The 15,422-nt window shown below is 44.2% G+C and overlaps 1 protein-coding gene across 1 annotated transcript in view; it reads right to left on the reverse strand.

Moving 5' to 3' along the window:
- TTLL10 (tubulin tyrosine ligase like 10) overlaps positions 1 to 9,441 on the reverse strand; it is a 41,772-nt gene extending 32,331 nt beyond the window's left edge. Inside the window, exons 1-2 of the mRNA XM_069079562.1 lie at positions 9,409 to 9,441; positions 4,842 to 4,897 (exon numbers count right to left, since the gene is read on the reverse strand). Of these exons, the coding sequence (XP_068935663.1) occupies positions 4,842 to 4,897; positions 9,409 to 9,441 (89 nt within the window). The remainder of the gene's footprint in view (positions 1 to 4,841; positions 4,898 to 9,408) is intronic.
- Positions 9,442 to 15,422: the final 5,981 nt, after the last annotated feature.

Consider the following 15,422-nt stretch of genomic DNA (forward strand, 5'->3'; position numbering starts at 1 on the left):
ACCTGCAAAAACATGACCCGGCCCCAAGAGATGTCACCCCAGGGATTTTCCTCCCCCTCTATGGAGGAGTCAGGCTGGTCTGGGGTCAGAGAGGAGCAAAAGAGCTAACATCTATCCAGGGTTGACTCAAACCATGAGAGAGAGAGAGACTGAGAGACAGAGAGAGACAGAGACAGAGACAGAGAGAGACAGAGAGACAGAGACAGAGAGAGACAGAGACATACAGAGAGAGAGAGACAGAGAGAGAGAGAGAGAGAGGCAGAGAGAGACACAGAGACAGAGGGAGAGACACACAGAGAGAGACAGAGAGAGACTTTCAGGCCCAAGAGTATAGTAGGGACACACAGTGAATAAGCTTATAAACAGCATCACAGACCCTGACCTGGAAACTACTTCAGAGACCATCTAGTATAACCTCCTGATTTTACAGAGAAGGAAATTGAGGCCCAGAGAAAGGAAGAAACTTGCTCAGAGTCATACACCAGAGGTGAAAATTGATTCCAGGCCCTTAGACACAAGAGCCAGTGTTCTTTACTCTATATCACCACAAGTCATGAGATTTGCAATTTGGAAGAGATCTCATGGTAACTTGTCTAGAACAAATCTCTTATTTTCCTCATAAGGAAACTGAGGCACAGACAGAAAAAGAGACCTTCCCAACATCATTTGGTGGCTAGAATTCAAATGTAGGTCTAGATTCCATACCTGGGGCTATTTACCCAGTACCCCACTCCTTGGGGGACAGAAGCTGGCCAGCCACTTGCTGGGGCATTGTGGACATTGACTCATGCTTTGGGTAGGGGTCAGGCTGTATGGCTTCTGAGGCCCCTTGTAGTCTGAGATTTGAGGGTTCCTGCAGCACTTGGGGATTCCAATACACTCCCATGCAGGAGTCCTTAAACAAGAGTGTGTGACCTTTAAAAATAGAGATTTTTTCCTAACTGCATTTCATATAATTTGAGTCCTTTGTATCCCATGTGTTCTATCTATGCTCTTAGAAACATGATTATGAGAAGGGGTCCATAGGCTTCACCAGACTGCCCAAGGGGTCTAGGACATAAAAAAGAAGTCCTGTTCTTAACTCAGTGCTTGTCACACTAACAGTGCTGGGAAAGGTAGGTGACAAGATTTGCACATGTGGAGCAATCCAAGATCTCTGAAAAATCATAGACAAAGATAATAGGGAGTATACTCAAACAGCACCTGGAAACATTGCATACCACCTGGGAGGTATGGAGGGAGAATTCCAAGCAGAGGGTAGAGCAGGGGCAAAATTGAAATATTAGTGGGAGCCTGGCCTATGGGGAAGACAGGCAGTAAGTAGGAAGACAGAGGGTTCAGGAGGAAAAGGATCAGGGGAGCAGGGAGTAGATTGTAGAAGGCCTTGACTGTCAGGATAACAGATATGAACTTCAGGCAATGAGGAGAGCAGAAGCTTTATCTAACAAAAAAAGAACCCGAATTTTCAGCTTAGGTTTGGGATTCTGGAGAGCTGAAGATTATTAAAGGATGGGAGAAAATCCTCTGGGATACCATGTGAACAGCTGACAAATTCTTGACTTACCTTAATAATAATTTCATTCTTTTTTATTTTATTTTATTTTGCTTTTTGGAGGGCAAGTGGGATTAAGTGACTTGCCCAAAGTCACACAACTTGTTTTTGTGTTAAGTGTCTGAGGCTGGATTTGAACTCAGGTCCTCCTGACTCCAGGGCCTTCACTGTGCCACCTAGCCCCCCAATAATTTTATTCTTTAAAAGGTGTAGTGGTGGTGGAAATGCAATTCTAAACCTGAAACATCTGAGCATCAAGACACAACTTTGGTTGCTGAAATAGAAAAGATGGGCAATTTGGGGGATGGGGCAGTGTGTGGGTGGGAAGAGATGACTTTGTCACAGAGTTCATAGTGAAGTAGAAGAAAGTGTGTTATAGTGTTATGAGTACCCTAGATTTGGGGACAGTGGAGTTCAAAATAGTGAGAAAAATAATAGCATTCCAACAATCCAAATTTCTGAAGGGGAAACTCTTGAGAATGAAATTCTGAAGAGAATTTCACTAAGAGAAATACTTCTGATATACAGTGCCTAGCACACAGTAAGCACTTAATGTTTATTGACCAAGTTCATAAGAGAAGGGGAAGCTTGTGGGCAGACACATATGGATGCATAGGGGAACTCCTTTGATGAGTCAGATTTTAGTAAAGATAAACAAAACAAAGATAGGAAGCTAAATTCAAAAGAATAGTACAGTCCTTTAAGAAGAGTATTGGGATCACTAAAACTGGGAATGAATTAAAGTCAGGGAGGGATAAATGCTAAGGACAACAAAAGAGGCTTTCTTTAGCTACTTTGGGGGCAAAAACACAGTAAAAAAAGATATAGGTAAGTGAGGTGACAATAAAGGATGCGAGACAGAGGAAGGAGAATTTGTTTCTTGGTCAAGATGGATGATCTTTGGTATGGGAAGGAGAAACAAAATAAACCCAAACTTAAAGAATAGTTGAAACCCAAGATAAAAGAGAAGATGGTGAGAATTCAGCTCTGAGTGGGTTCAAGTTACCTGCCCCAAACAAAACTCCATCCTAGGGAACCAAAAGAGGGAAGGGAAGGGAAGGGAAAGGGAACAAGTATTTATTAATGCACCCAGTATGTGCCAGGCACTCATGCTAAGTATTTTACAAATAGATGCAGTTGGCTGATGGAAGATCATGGACAATGGGAGAAATGCTGATGGATTACAGAAGAGTAATTCTCTCCTGGTTATTTTTTTAATAAGGGAAGGGAAGGGAGACTCTGTTGACTATAGGTGAGGTCAAATAATTCCTTTCAAATTTATAGAGCCATATAAATCCAAGGAATGGATTTCAAGTATTTAGATGGGGAGGGGGTAACCATTCCAAACCAGCGTGGGTCTATCAAGTCATGCCAGACTAAATTTATTTCCTTTTTTTTTTCTTGACTGAGGTAGAACAGTGGGGAGAGCATGCTCAAGTTTATTAAACCTTTGATCTGTCTTATGCTATTCCTGTGTCAAGACAGATGTCAAAAATAGGGTTAAATAATAGCAGGATTATAGATTTAGCAGTGGAAGGCACCTCAAAAATGAGAGACTTTTGGTTATGGGAGTGTACATAGATAAAGAGCTGGAAAGGACCCTGGATAGAAGCCATCTACACTTATTTCACAGGTGAGGAAACAAGACCAGAGAAGGGAAATGACTGCCTGAGGTCACTCTCTGGGGCTGCTTGCTCAAGATACTAAGTAACAAAGGGTGAATTTGAATTCAGTTCCCCTGACTCAAGTGCCATTGTTCTTTCTGGTTGAATGATCAGAACCAAAGTGTGTGCCAACTTCCTGGGAGATTTCTAGGGTAGTCACTCTGGGATCTGTCCTTGGTCCTGAGCCGGTTAACATTATTTTGTCAATGACTTGGATCTTCATCCAGTTCATCATGTGTTGGTCCTGTTTGCAGATAATACAAAGTTTGGGGAAAATAAGTTAATGCTCTAAGTGACATACAGGATCCCAGATCCATCATCAACGGGCTAGAAATGGACTGCATCAAGTTAAGGGAAATTTAATTGGTGTATAAAGGTCAAATTCTGTACTTTAGTTCACAACTTGATGGGGCATAGCTAAACAAGTTTTTCATGAAAAAGATTTTTGTGAAGGAGAGACTTTGTCATGGAAAGCCCCCCCCCAAATAGTGCTATTCTAGGCTAATGTGAAAAGAATATAATATGCTTACTTAAAATCAGGAAAATTCTTAATAGTCCTTGTGAGAGTATTGTATCCTGTTCTGGGAACTACATTTTAGGAAGGACAGTAAAGTCTTGGAGACCAAAAAGGTATCTTTCAGGTGTGTATTTGGGGTAGGGGTGGGTGGAGGGAAGACTAGAAACTAGGCCATATGAGAAACAGTTTAAAAATCTAGAAGAAAAGATTTGGTGGAGGGACACATCATGGCTGAGTTAAAATAGTTGATGAACTGTCATGGAGAATAGAGATTGCTTGTTTTCTTCTTGGCTTCAAGAGGACAGAGGTAGAACTATAAGAGGTAGTTCCTACTGACTCACATGGGCATTAGGAAAATTTTCCTAACAATGGCTAAGAGTTGTGAGCTCCCAAAGCAGAATGGGAGATGATATGTTTTCCTCAGAGTCCCTGGAGAACACTTGTCCAAGATGCTGTGAATGAAATTCTTGTTCAGGGGTGGAATTGGATGGAATGTTCTCTTGAGGTCCAGTCTAACTCAGACATTTGTGATTCTCTTTGCGCAGTGGCCTGATCCCCTTGGTCAGGGGAGAGTGTGGCATTGGTGGTTGGAATCCTGAGCCTGCCAGTGGCCTGCTTTCCTATTGGGGGAGACCAGTCATATGAAAAGAAGTCCTCCCAGCCCTTTCCTACCAGGGTCTTCCAAGTCTAGACCTGGATGGAGAGCCCAGTCAGAAATGTTCTTACAGGTGGTGTCGCTGGCCTGATCATTGACAGTGATACAATCGCCACCAATTTCACACATACCTTGATGGGAGCGCAGAATGCTGGAATGAGCCTAGGGTTTGGAGTCTGAGAACAATAATAATAAGCTCTTGGATTTACAAATAGTGCTTTAAGCACTTTTACAAATATTATCTCACTTTATCCTTCCAACAACCCTGCGAGCAAGGTGCAATTATGATCCCCTCCCCCGTTTTACAATGAGGAAACTGAGATTGAGAGAGATGATGTGCCTCGTAAGGTCACTTATGCAGTTAATAAGTGTCTGAGGCAGGATCTGAACTCAGATCTTCAGGACCCTGAGAGTCAAGTGTTCCACCCATTTTGCCACTCAGGGTTTTACTACTTGCCATTTCTTTTCCACTTTGCTGAGGTCGGTGTTCTGGGCCTCAATTTCCCCATCTGTACAGTGAAGGGGTTGGACTGGATGATCTCTAAGGTACCTCTACATCCTATGATCTGAATATACTTGCTAATGTGATCCCTCTTTCCCTCCCCCCACCCCAATCCCCAGCTGGTTTCTCTTTTCCCATCAGAAGACTGACATGTGTCATTCAGATATAACTGCATATGGCTGGACTTGTTCATCATTTTCTCCAGCATTGGCACTTCTAAATAAGCTCAGGGCATTCTCTCCATCACCAGAACATGCATGATGGGAGTGTTTTCATGCTGCTCTCCATTCCTTTCTGAAGCATAGACTTAGCCTGTCTATTTGCCCTCCCTAAGACAAGACAAGAATACCATCCCTGTCTAGGGCCAGACCCAGATCCCCATGCTTCCTTCTCCCTCTCATGTTAACAGTCACTCCCTTTCTCCTTCCCTCTCCTTTGCACTCTGAATCTTGACATTCCCTCAGACCTACTGAAGAATTCATTGCCTTCCTGAACAGACTTCCTGGGTGTCACTCAACAGTTAAAGACCAATCTGCCTTACTTCCAGACTCCCCCATTACCCTGTCTCTTATCTCCTGACCTGATGTGCATCATAATGGGGCTATGCCCATCTCCTAACCCCCAAGCAATATACCAGGGATAATATAATGATCTCCACACTCCAATTTCCCTTGCTCACCCCCAACCCCATCCTAGACACTATCCCTAACATTATAATATCCTGACCCCAGAGTCTGAACAGGGCTCTATTTCCATCCCTAGCATTGTGGTGGTCAAGGGACTGCCAACCCTAACTGCCTTCTCTGCATAGCACAGAGAACACCCTTAAAGATACGATGAATGTTACTGGGGTTTCTTATAGGCGGCCAGATGCTCCATGTGCCTCCTTTCCATAGGGTCCCCCTTTCTGGGACTAGCTCTGACGGGGACATCTAGTGCATTCTTTCCTTTTTTCTCTCCCCTTTTCTCCCTTCTGCTGTCAGTGCGATTCTCCTACCTGAAATCACCTTCCCTTTACTCTGGATGCATCTGGTATGTATCTAGCTATTTCTATGTCATTTCCTGCCCTAGAATATATGCTTCTGGAGGGGAAAGATTGATTTTGCTTTTCTTCATTACCACCTCTCCCCCAACTTAGCTTAGTACTTGGCACAGAGCAAGCACCTAGTCATTGATTTAACTGCATGGGTCTAAAGGGTCTTTGGGGAAGCATGACAGTGGCAGCTTCAGCTCAGGGCTCAGGAGAAATAAACTAAACTCACAACAAGAACCAGGATGTGATTTCTCCCCCTCCCAGGCCATGGCACAAAGATGTAAATGTTACGTATAGCTATACACATACGTATAATATTTATAATGAACACTAGCCCTCGAGCCTCATTAAGAAGGGCCCCCATGGGAGCTCCCTGAGCCATAGAGAAACTCTAAATTTCTTTGCAATTCTTAGACCTGATTCCCTATGCTCTAATGACAATGGTGGCCTTTAAACTCAGGTTATTCTCCTCACCCAACTTCATCCACTGATCCCAGGCTCAGGCTTCTTTATCTTTCTTCACTTTCAGTGTTAGAATAAGATTCACTGCTAACCCTCTAGCATTGGGATGAGGTTACCTCCGCCCTTGGTGCTGTCTTAAGGAGGTTGTGTCCCTATTTCTGCCCCAAGCCCTATAAGGGGGTTATATATACATACATACACACACGTACATATAAACACACGCACACACATACACGTGTATACAAACATACATACATGCACGAATGTATATATACACATATATATGCATACATATATATCTATAGTGTCCCTTCCTCTGACCCCTTGCATTATAATGGAGTTATCACTAGAATGTATATGGCAGTTAAAGGTTTGCAAAGTGTTCTATAAATATTATCTCCTTTGAGTCTCACAATCGCCTTTGGAGTTAGGTGCTGTTTTACTATCATATCCATTTTATAGATGGGGAAACTGAGGCAGACAGAGGTTAAGTGACTTGCCTTAAGTTAGGTCACCCAGCTAATAAGTGTCTAAGGCAGGGTTTTAACTCTCAGGTCTCTCTGACCCCAGGTCCAGCGCACTATCCACTGAGGCACAAGCTCACCTTCCTTATTCTGACTTCAGCCTCATTATCTGCTCCCCTTCCCAGATAATGGGACTATCCTCATTCCTGGATCCCAGTCCTATCACACTGATATCTCCATCACTAACCCCAGCTCTGGTATACCCAGTGGGCCTGATCCTGATCCTTTCTACTTGTAGCCCTGTTAGCATCACCATGTCAGGGGTTATAACTTGGAAGCCTCTAATTAAGCACCCTGTCCTCATGAGGGAGCCCTAATTAATGTGGTTTCTCTGTAACCATTATGTAACATGTACCTTAAAAACCTCTCTCTCCTCTCTCTCTCTCTCTCTCTCTGTCTCTGTCTCTCTCTGTCTCTGTCTGTCTGTCTGTCTGTCTCTCTCTGTCTCTGTCTCTGTCTCTCTTCCCCTCTGTCTCTGTCTCTCTCTTTCTGTTCTCTCTGTCTCTCTGCTCCTCTCCTCTCCCTCCTTCTCTCTAGGTCTCTCCTCTCTCTCCTTCTCTGTCTCTCTCTCTGTCTCTCTTCATCTCTCTCTCTCCTTCCCCCACCTCTCTTTTGTTTCTCTGTATCTGTCTCTCCCCCCGTCTGTCACACACACACACACACACACACACACACACACACACACACACACTTTTCCCTGCTTTCTGTTTTTTTTTGATAGGTGGACAGTGGAGAGAACTGCCTGTCTAGAAGCACTTAATGCTCAAGCCAAACAAAATTCAGTTGCTAGGAAGACCCAGGACAGTTCCAGCCAATCAGACAGGGCACCCAATGCATATCCATCCCCAAGCTCATGGGTGAGCCATGCATGCTTTGCCCTGGTGGATTAGGGACTGGCTGGCAGTGCTTATGGCTATCTTCTCTAGGGTGCAGAGGTGAGATCATGTGAGACCCGGCCCCTTAACTCCCATGATCCCAAGTCTATCATTAACTCCCAAGGTTCATTCTCCTCCAATCTGAAGAATCCTACACCCTGGGAGAGCCCTGGGCACAGACAAATTGACGTTACAATAGCAACACCAATAGTAACAGTAACTAGCATGTGTACAACATTTTAAGGTTTGTGAAGAACTCGACATATGTGTCAGTTAACTCATTAGGTCCTCACTATAACCCTGGGAGGTATTATTATCATCCCAGTTTTACGGATGAAACAACTGAGGCTCAAGTCCAACATTCTGTCCACTGGGCCACCCAACTCCATGAAGATGATTTTTTAGGGGGAAGGAATTGAGGATAGGGTCTGGATTTATAATTTCATTTGTGTAGTGAACTACTGTTGAGGAAATTCCTTCTGCCAACACAAACTAGGATTGGAGGGGGAAAAGAGAGTGGGGTTGGGGGGGGGACAATGAAAGGCTAAATGATTTGCCCTGAACCATGCAGCCTGTATGTGTCAAAGAGTTAACTTATGTCCTTCTGACTATGGCCAACTTTTTATCTGCTATGGCCACCCAATGTCTCTGAAAAATGATGCCCTCTCTTCTAAGGAAAGAACTAATTCAATAAATTTCTATGAGTCTGAATTTTGGGTACTTAAGAATGTCTCACATTGATAATTTAGCCCCTAAGATGCAGGTTCTAAAGCTGAAAGGGTCCCCAGGAGCCAGGTGTTCTGGCCCTTTCCTGTCCCAGGGGAAGGGAGCTACCTAAGGTCACACAGGTAGTGGCAGAGGCAGGAGTCAAAACTAATGGGACGTCATAATGAGTTTTCAGATTTCTAGTGTTTGAGCACTTCTAGTGGGGCTTTCTATACAATAACCTTCGGGGATGACAAGTGCAAATGTGATTATATCCATTTTATAGATGAGGAAACTGATACCCAGAGAAGATAGTTAAGTGATTTGCCCCATCTTAAGTAAGCATCAGCTCTGGGTTTTGAACTCAGTTCTTTCTGACTCCAGGATCCACTCAACTTATGGTTAGATCCAATATCAATGTCATGGTAATGGTCATCTGGGGGTATGTATATAGACCCCAACCCATTTATAAACTTAGTCAATCTTAGAGAAACACCTGAGACTAGACAATTTACTTGCCTGTGGCCATAAAGCTATTGTCTGTCAGAGGTAGAATTCGAACCTAGGTCTTCCTTCTCCCTCTCACTATGTCACTAGGTCACTGCCTCTCACTGTGGCTGGAAAGTTTTTATTTGGAGGTGGATGGATGTTCAAGAGCCTGAAGGTGGAGGTGAGGGAGGGGTCAGTGCCCTCAGTCAGAAGGACTCAAGTTACCCCCCAATCCCCCCGTTCTCATTTTAATTACTCCCCAAGGACCTGTCCTGACAGGCACAGACTGCAGTATCTCCTGGTCTGTCCTTGAGACCTCAGAAGACTTTTGAAAGCCCTGGGACTCTGGCACCTTCTGGCCAAAGCCAGGGCATCAGGCTCCTCTGCTTTCACCTCCCAGAATCCTCCGCTTCTCTCCGGTGCTACTGACCTTACCTTCAGGGGGTTTTTTTTCTGGGCCCATGACTGGATGAGAATGGTGGTCAGTTACAGTGTGAGACCTATGCTTTCAGCGAACATTCTTCCCTGGATGGTCCTTGGCCTCTGCCCTTTCCCCTCCCAGTGCAGGAAGGGGAAGGAGTCTAGTCACAATGTCCATAATGATGTCATTTGTGACGACACGACCAGCCCATTGTCAAGTTGGAGGGGAGGGGAGATGGGTAAAGAGTGGCATGTTGTTTAAAGGGCCCCCTCCTTGGAGGTTATAATCTCTCCCCAACTCCATAAAATCCCTTGTTCTCTTAACCTTCCTCTCCTATTAAATGTCCCTTGCCTTCTACCTGGAATCTTCCACAGGAAAACCTAGAGCCAGAAGCCTGGGGGTGATTTAATATAGCACATCTGTGGAAAGAGAAATTATCCCAACACCCACCACTCAAATCTGACCTCAGACATTTACTGGATGTGTGACCCTGAGCAATTCACTTTAAGACTCTTTGCCTTGGGGCGGCTAGGTGGCACAGTGAATAGAGCACCAGCCCTGGAATCAGGAGGACCTGGGTTCGGATCCTGCCTCAGACACTTAACACACACACACACAAAACTAGCTATGTGACCTTGGGCAAGTCACTTAACCCCAATTGCCCTCCAAAAAGCAAAAAAAAAAAAAAAAGACTTGTCTTAGTTTCCTCAGCTGTTTAAAAAAAAAGATAAAACCACCTACCTCATAGGGTTGTTGTGAGGCTCAAATAAGGTAATATATACATATTATGCAAACCTTTGGATGCTAGGACAGTAAGTATCACAATTAGGATGATTACTTCCTATGCATCTTGTTCTCATCTTTTTCTTTGGAGGTCAACTATAAACAGTTGGTGCTTAATAAATGTTTGTTGACTTGGCTCAGGAAAGTTTCCCTCCTATTATTGTTTACTGTGGATGATTGCATGGTCAGTCAATCAACTGACATTTATTGAGCACCTACTATGTGCCAGGAATTATGCAAAGGGCAGGTGGATAAGATCGCTGCTTTGGAGTGGAATGAAAGTCAATCATCCTCTCCAGTACTGATGGAAGCGTCGTTGCTTCAACCCTAGAAAGGGACAGTAGGGACGATATTCGTCACCTCGCATTCCCATAGGATTTTCCATAAGCAATAAGGACTTTGATCACGAAAGGAAAGCTGTGAACTCTGTTGCCCAGTGTCCCCAATATGTGGGGTTGGGGGGAGGTGGTGAGGCCAAGGGCTCCGGTCTGTGTTGGCCCCCTCAAAGGGAGGCCTTCATTCCCCAGGAGGCATCAGGGCCATAGCACCATGGGAAAGATGAGGTGGGGCAGCCTCTCTGAGAGCCAGAGGGGAATGCGTGTGTGGGGTGGGGGGGAAGAAAGTGCTATCTGCCAAACAGATCCTCCTCCCCCTTCCACACCTCTCCCTTTCTTTATGGATTTTCCTTTTTTGGGGGGAGGGGGAAGACAGTGCAATTGGGGTTAAGTGACTTGCCCAAGGTCACATGGCTAGTAAGTGTTAAGTGTCTGAGGCCGAATTTGAACTCAGGTCCTCCTGGCTCCAGGGCCGGTGCTCTCTTCACTGTGCCACCTAGCTGCCCCTATGGCTTTTCTTACTGGAAGGGGGGAGATCCTGTGCCATTGAGGTAAGAGATAAGGTCAAGAGCCATCCTGAGTCTGGGGGGAGGGAGTCCTTGTCTGTCCCTCTCTGCTGGGTTTGGGAGTAGGGGCATCCCCCACCCACATCCTAGGCTCTGTCTTCTTGCCCCTGAAGCAAATGGCTGCCCCCCCCCCCAAAGTAAGGGCTGCCAGGGTCAGGAGTTGCCTCCTTGCTAAGGTTATCCCTGCTGGGTCAGAACAATGGACCCTAACCATTCACCTCTCCCCTCACCAACCTCAGGGCTCTCAGAGATGGACCTGGGGATCTGCTGAAGTCAGTCTTTGGCATATAAGGCAAGGGGAAATGAAGCAGCACTCTGTGATAGTAATGGCAATTAAAGATTCCCCTGTATTGGCTTGGTTTTCAAACTGATTGTGTTAAAACCCAGAGCTTGTTAATCCCACCTGTGGGATGGACTTGTTGATGTGAAAAGAAAGTCCTGAACTGGGAGGAGCTGGTGATGTAAATTTGGAGAGACAAGAGAGAGGCAGAAGAACTTTTTTTGGAAGCAGCACCTCGTGGAGGAGAGAGAGACTGAGAAGGATTGCTGGGGCCACTTTGAATCACCCTGGACTTTTGAGACCTGCCCCCTGAACTGCCAAGGACTGAGGAGACATGGCTGTTTTGCTGGTACTTTGTCTGTTTTGATGTTGTTTTGCCAGATTTGTCCACTGGTGAAAGACAGTCCTTTTTTGTTGAAGAAGTCCTGGAACCTGGCTGTTGGCTAAGAAGCCCTGAGACTGTCCTGCAGACAGAGAGTGAATACTGTCCACTGGTGAAGGGCAGTGCTGTTGTTGCAGGGGTCTGGGAACCTTTCTGTTGGTTCAGAAGCCCTGAAGAAGGATTTTCTTGTTGTATGTTTACAGAAATCCTGGGAGAGGGTTTTGCTAACGTTTTCAGGGGTTCTAGGACTGTTCTACAGACAGAGGATGAATTAATGAAGGGACTGACAATGTATCTTGTGGCCTTGCTAAGCCTTGTCTCCCCAGGAACTAAGATTGCTGAGAACTTGCCTCGTGTCAAGATGAAGAAAAGACCTCCATTTGGGCATTAAGTGCTGTGCTTAAACTTGATGGAACTCTGGGGTAGATTCAATTGTGATCCAGGGGTGGGGAACTTTTGACCTTTTTGTGTTCTGTGGTTGAACAAATGAATGTAGTTTACTTATGTTTGGAAACTAATCTCCATTTGAGAAGAGGGGCTTTGTGGTGGACTAAATGAAGGTATAGCCTAGGGGTGGAGTAGTATTTAGAACCGGGACTTTGTAATTGATTGAATGATTGGAAGGTCCTGGGGTGGGGTAGTCCTTGGAGATTATTTAATCACACTTAGTAAATGCTGTATTTTGAATGATGTCATGTTTTGACCTTCTCTGTTCTTGGTTTGTCACTGAATAAAATGGAGAGCGCCTATGCTGGTATTCTGAACCTTGGGAAGTTGCCTTTCCTTGGTGTTACAGTACACACTCAGAAAGCCAGACCCTCACCTCCCACGTCCTGCAGAGCTGGGGAAGGGCCTCCTTCTACGGCTAGTCCTGTTCAATTTAAAGAGCTTAGTTCTTCTGCTAAGTCTGTATATTTTGAAAGCCTTTTTGTTCCATGTAGGTTGGAGACTGGGTGTGTTTGTAATGGTGACATCTATTCAAACCATTATCAAGTTTTTATGGATTCATATTAATTATGATTATTGTTTCATTCTCGTTTTGATGGGTTTCAGATAGAAATGGTTTGTGGAAAAAAGTCACTAACCAGATATTCTGTCTGTGTTAGATATTAAATTATTTGCATTTTGTCCCACTAGATTGAACAATCAGATATATTAAATACATTAATCTACTTAATGTTCTTCAGACTAATATCTCAGATGGATAAAATTACTTTTGTAACTGGATAGAGTTACCGACCTTCCTCTGTAGGCTTACTGGAAACATCTCTGGCAAAACTCCAGGAGCAGACAGGATGATAGGGACACGATGGCCCTCATCGTGTTCCCAGATGGCTTTGATTTTGCCCACCTGGCCTCTATATTTTGAGAGCTGTGATAATAATACTAGTGTTAATAACAACCAGCATTTATACAATGACTTAAGGCTTGCAAACTGCTTTGCAAATGGAAGCTCATTTAATCTGCCCAACAATCCTGGGAGGTAGGGGCTATTATCATCTCCATTTTATATATGAGGAAACTGAGGCAAACAGAGGTTAAGTGATTTGCCAGGGTCACACATCTTGGAAGTGACTGAATCTACTGGGTCCCCTAGCTGCCTATGATGAGAAGGAGGAGGATGAAATCACTGTCTTGGGAAATTGCCATATACCAATTGGGAAGAGATGCTCACTCACCAAGTTCCAAGGATTCTTCCTTTGTGGTATGTCTCATCGGTCCAGAGAGGCAGATTTTAGCTCATTGGATGGAAGAAGTTTCCAAAAATTAGAGCCATTCACAAGTGAAATGGGCTGTCTCAGGAGGTAGTAATGAGATTCTCATCATTGAAAGTGTTCAAGAGGAAGTGGGGATGGGCCCCATCAGGCATGCTGTAGAAGGGGATTCCTTCAGGAGATGGGAGGTTAGGCTAGCAGACCTCCACCATCTTTTCCATTTCTGAGATTCTAACATTCTACTCCTATAGCTGTCATCTTAGCCCAGGCCTTCCTCACTTCTCCCCTGGATTATCACATGAATGTCTTCATAATTAGGTTTTCGCTGCCTTCATGTCTCCCCTCCCCAATCCATCCTGTACACAAGAAATGAACAATGCACAGCTCTGATTTCCTCATTATCCAACCCTTCTCCAAACTTCCCTGGCTCCCCTATGCTGTCTATAGAATAAAGACCCAGCTCCCAGAATTTGACACCCCCTACAAATCTGGTTCCAATCTACCTTCTCACCTCCCTTTCCAATCCCTCCTTCCTTCACTCATCAGCATCTCCAGCCAAACCTGCTCACTCCACTCACCCCACCTTCATGACTTCACTCAATTGAGACAATGGCATTTAAAATGCTTTCTTATTAGGAAATACCCCACAAGTGTTACTGCTATTATGATCACAGCTTTTCATGGAATGCCACTCCCTCTCCTTCCACATCCACTGGTCCAATCCAATCCAAAAGCATTTAGTGAGTGCTCAGTGTGTGACTGGTAAGGGGAGAGAGTTGTCCCAAGAGCCAGGAAGAGCTGGGTTTGAGTCCTTCCTCTGCCACATACCTTGAACAAGTCAATTAGCCTTTGGTATCCTAGGAAACTCTCCAAGACTATAATAGCTATCATTTATGTAGTACCTACTGTGTACCAGGTACTGTGATAAGTGCTATACAAATATTATCTCCTTTGATCCTCACAACAAACCTAGGGTGCCATTATCATCCCCATTTTACAGTTGTGGAAATGGATATAAATAGAGGTCAAGTGACTTGCCTAAGTTCACATAGCTAAGAAGTGCCCAAAGTAGAATTTGAACTCAGGTCTTCAGAACTCCATGCCCAGCATTCTATTCACTGTACCACCAGCTGCCACCAACTATAAGTTTCTAGTTTTACTAATGAGTTTTAATGGAGGGAGTTTCTCACCAGGAATCCCCAAAAGACAGACAGATATTTAGATAATAGATAGATGGTGGGGCAGAGAGACAAATAGATAGGATAGGTAGAAGGATAGATAGATGATAGACAGACAGACAGACAGACAGATAGATAGATAGATAGATAGATAGATAGATAGATAGATAGATAGATAGATAGATAGATAGATAAGCAGATGGATGGACAGACATATAGATGGTTGGACAGATGGAAGGACAAATGTATGAAAAGGTGGATAGATAGAGATGGACAGATATATGGAAGAATAAATAGATGGACAAACAGATGAACAAATAGATGGATAGAGAGACAGAGACAGAAGGACAAATGAACAGACAAATGGGCAGACAAATAGATGGATATAGAGAGATAAATGGACAGAGACAGATTAGATAGATAGATAGATAGATGACAGACAAATAATAGATGCTAGATAGACAGACAGATAGATAGATAGATGATTGATAGACACTAAGATGTGTGGACTGATGGTCAGACAGACAGATAGATGGATGCATAGAGAGTTGGACAGATAAACCAACAGACAGATAAGCAGATAGCACTTAGCATGTGTGAGATACCACACTGAATTCTGGGGATATGAATATAGGCAAACAAACCCAAGTTCCTTCCCTCGAGGAGCATACATTCTTTTTTTTTTTTAAATAAGCAATCGGGGTTAAGTAACTTGCTCAAGGTTACACGGCCAGTTATTTCTGGGTGTGGTGCTGAGTATCTGAGCCCGGGATTCGATCTCCAG

Source organism: Petaurus breviceps, unplaced genomic scaffold (genome assembly GCF_028583685.1).
Source record: "Petaurus breviceps papuanus isolate PSGF00001 unplaced genomic scaffold, PetGlider_PUasm1.0 91041, whole genome shotgun sequence".
Lineage (NCBI taxonomy): Eukaryota > Metazoa > Chordata > Mammalia > Diprotodontia > Petauridae > Petaurus > Petaurus breviceps.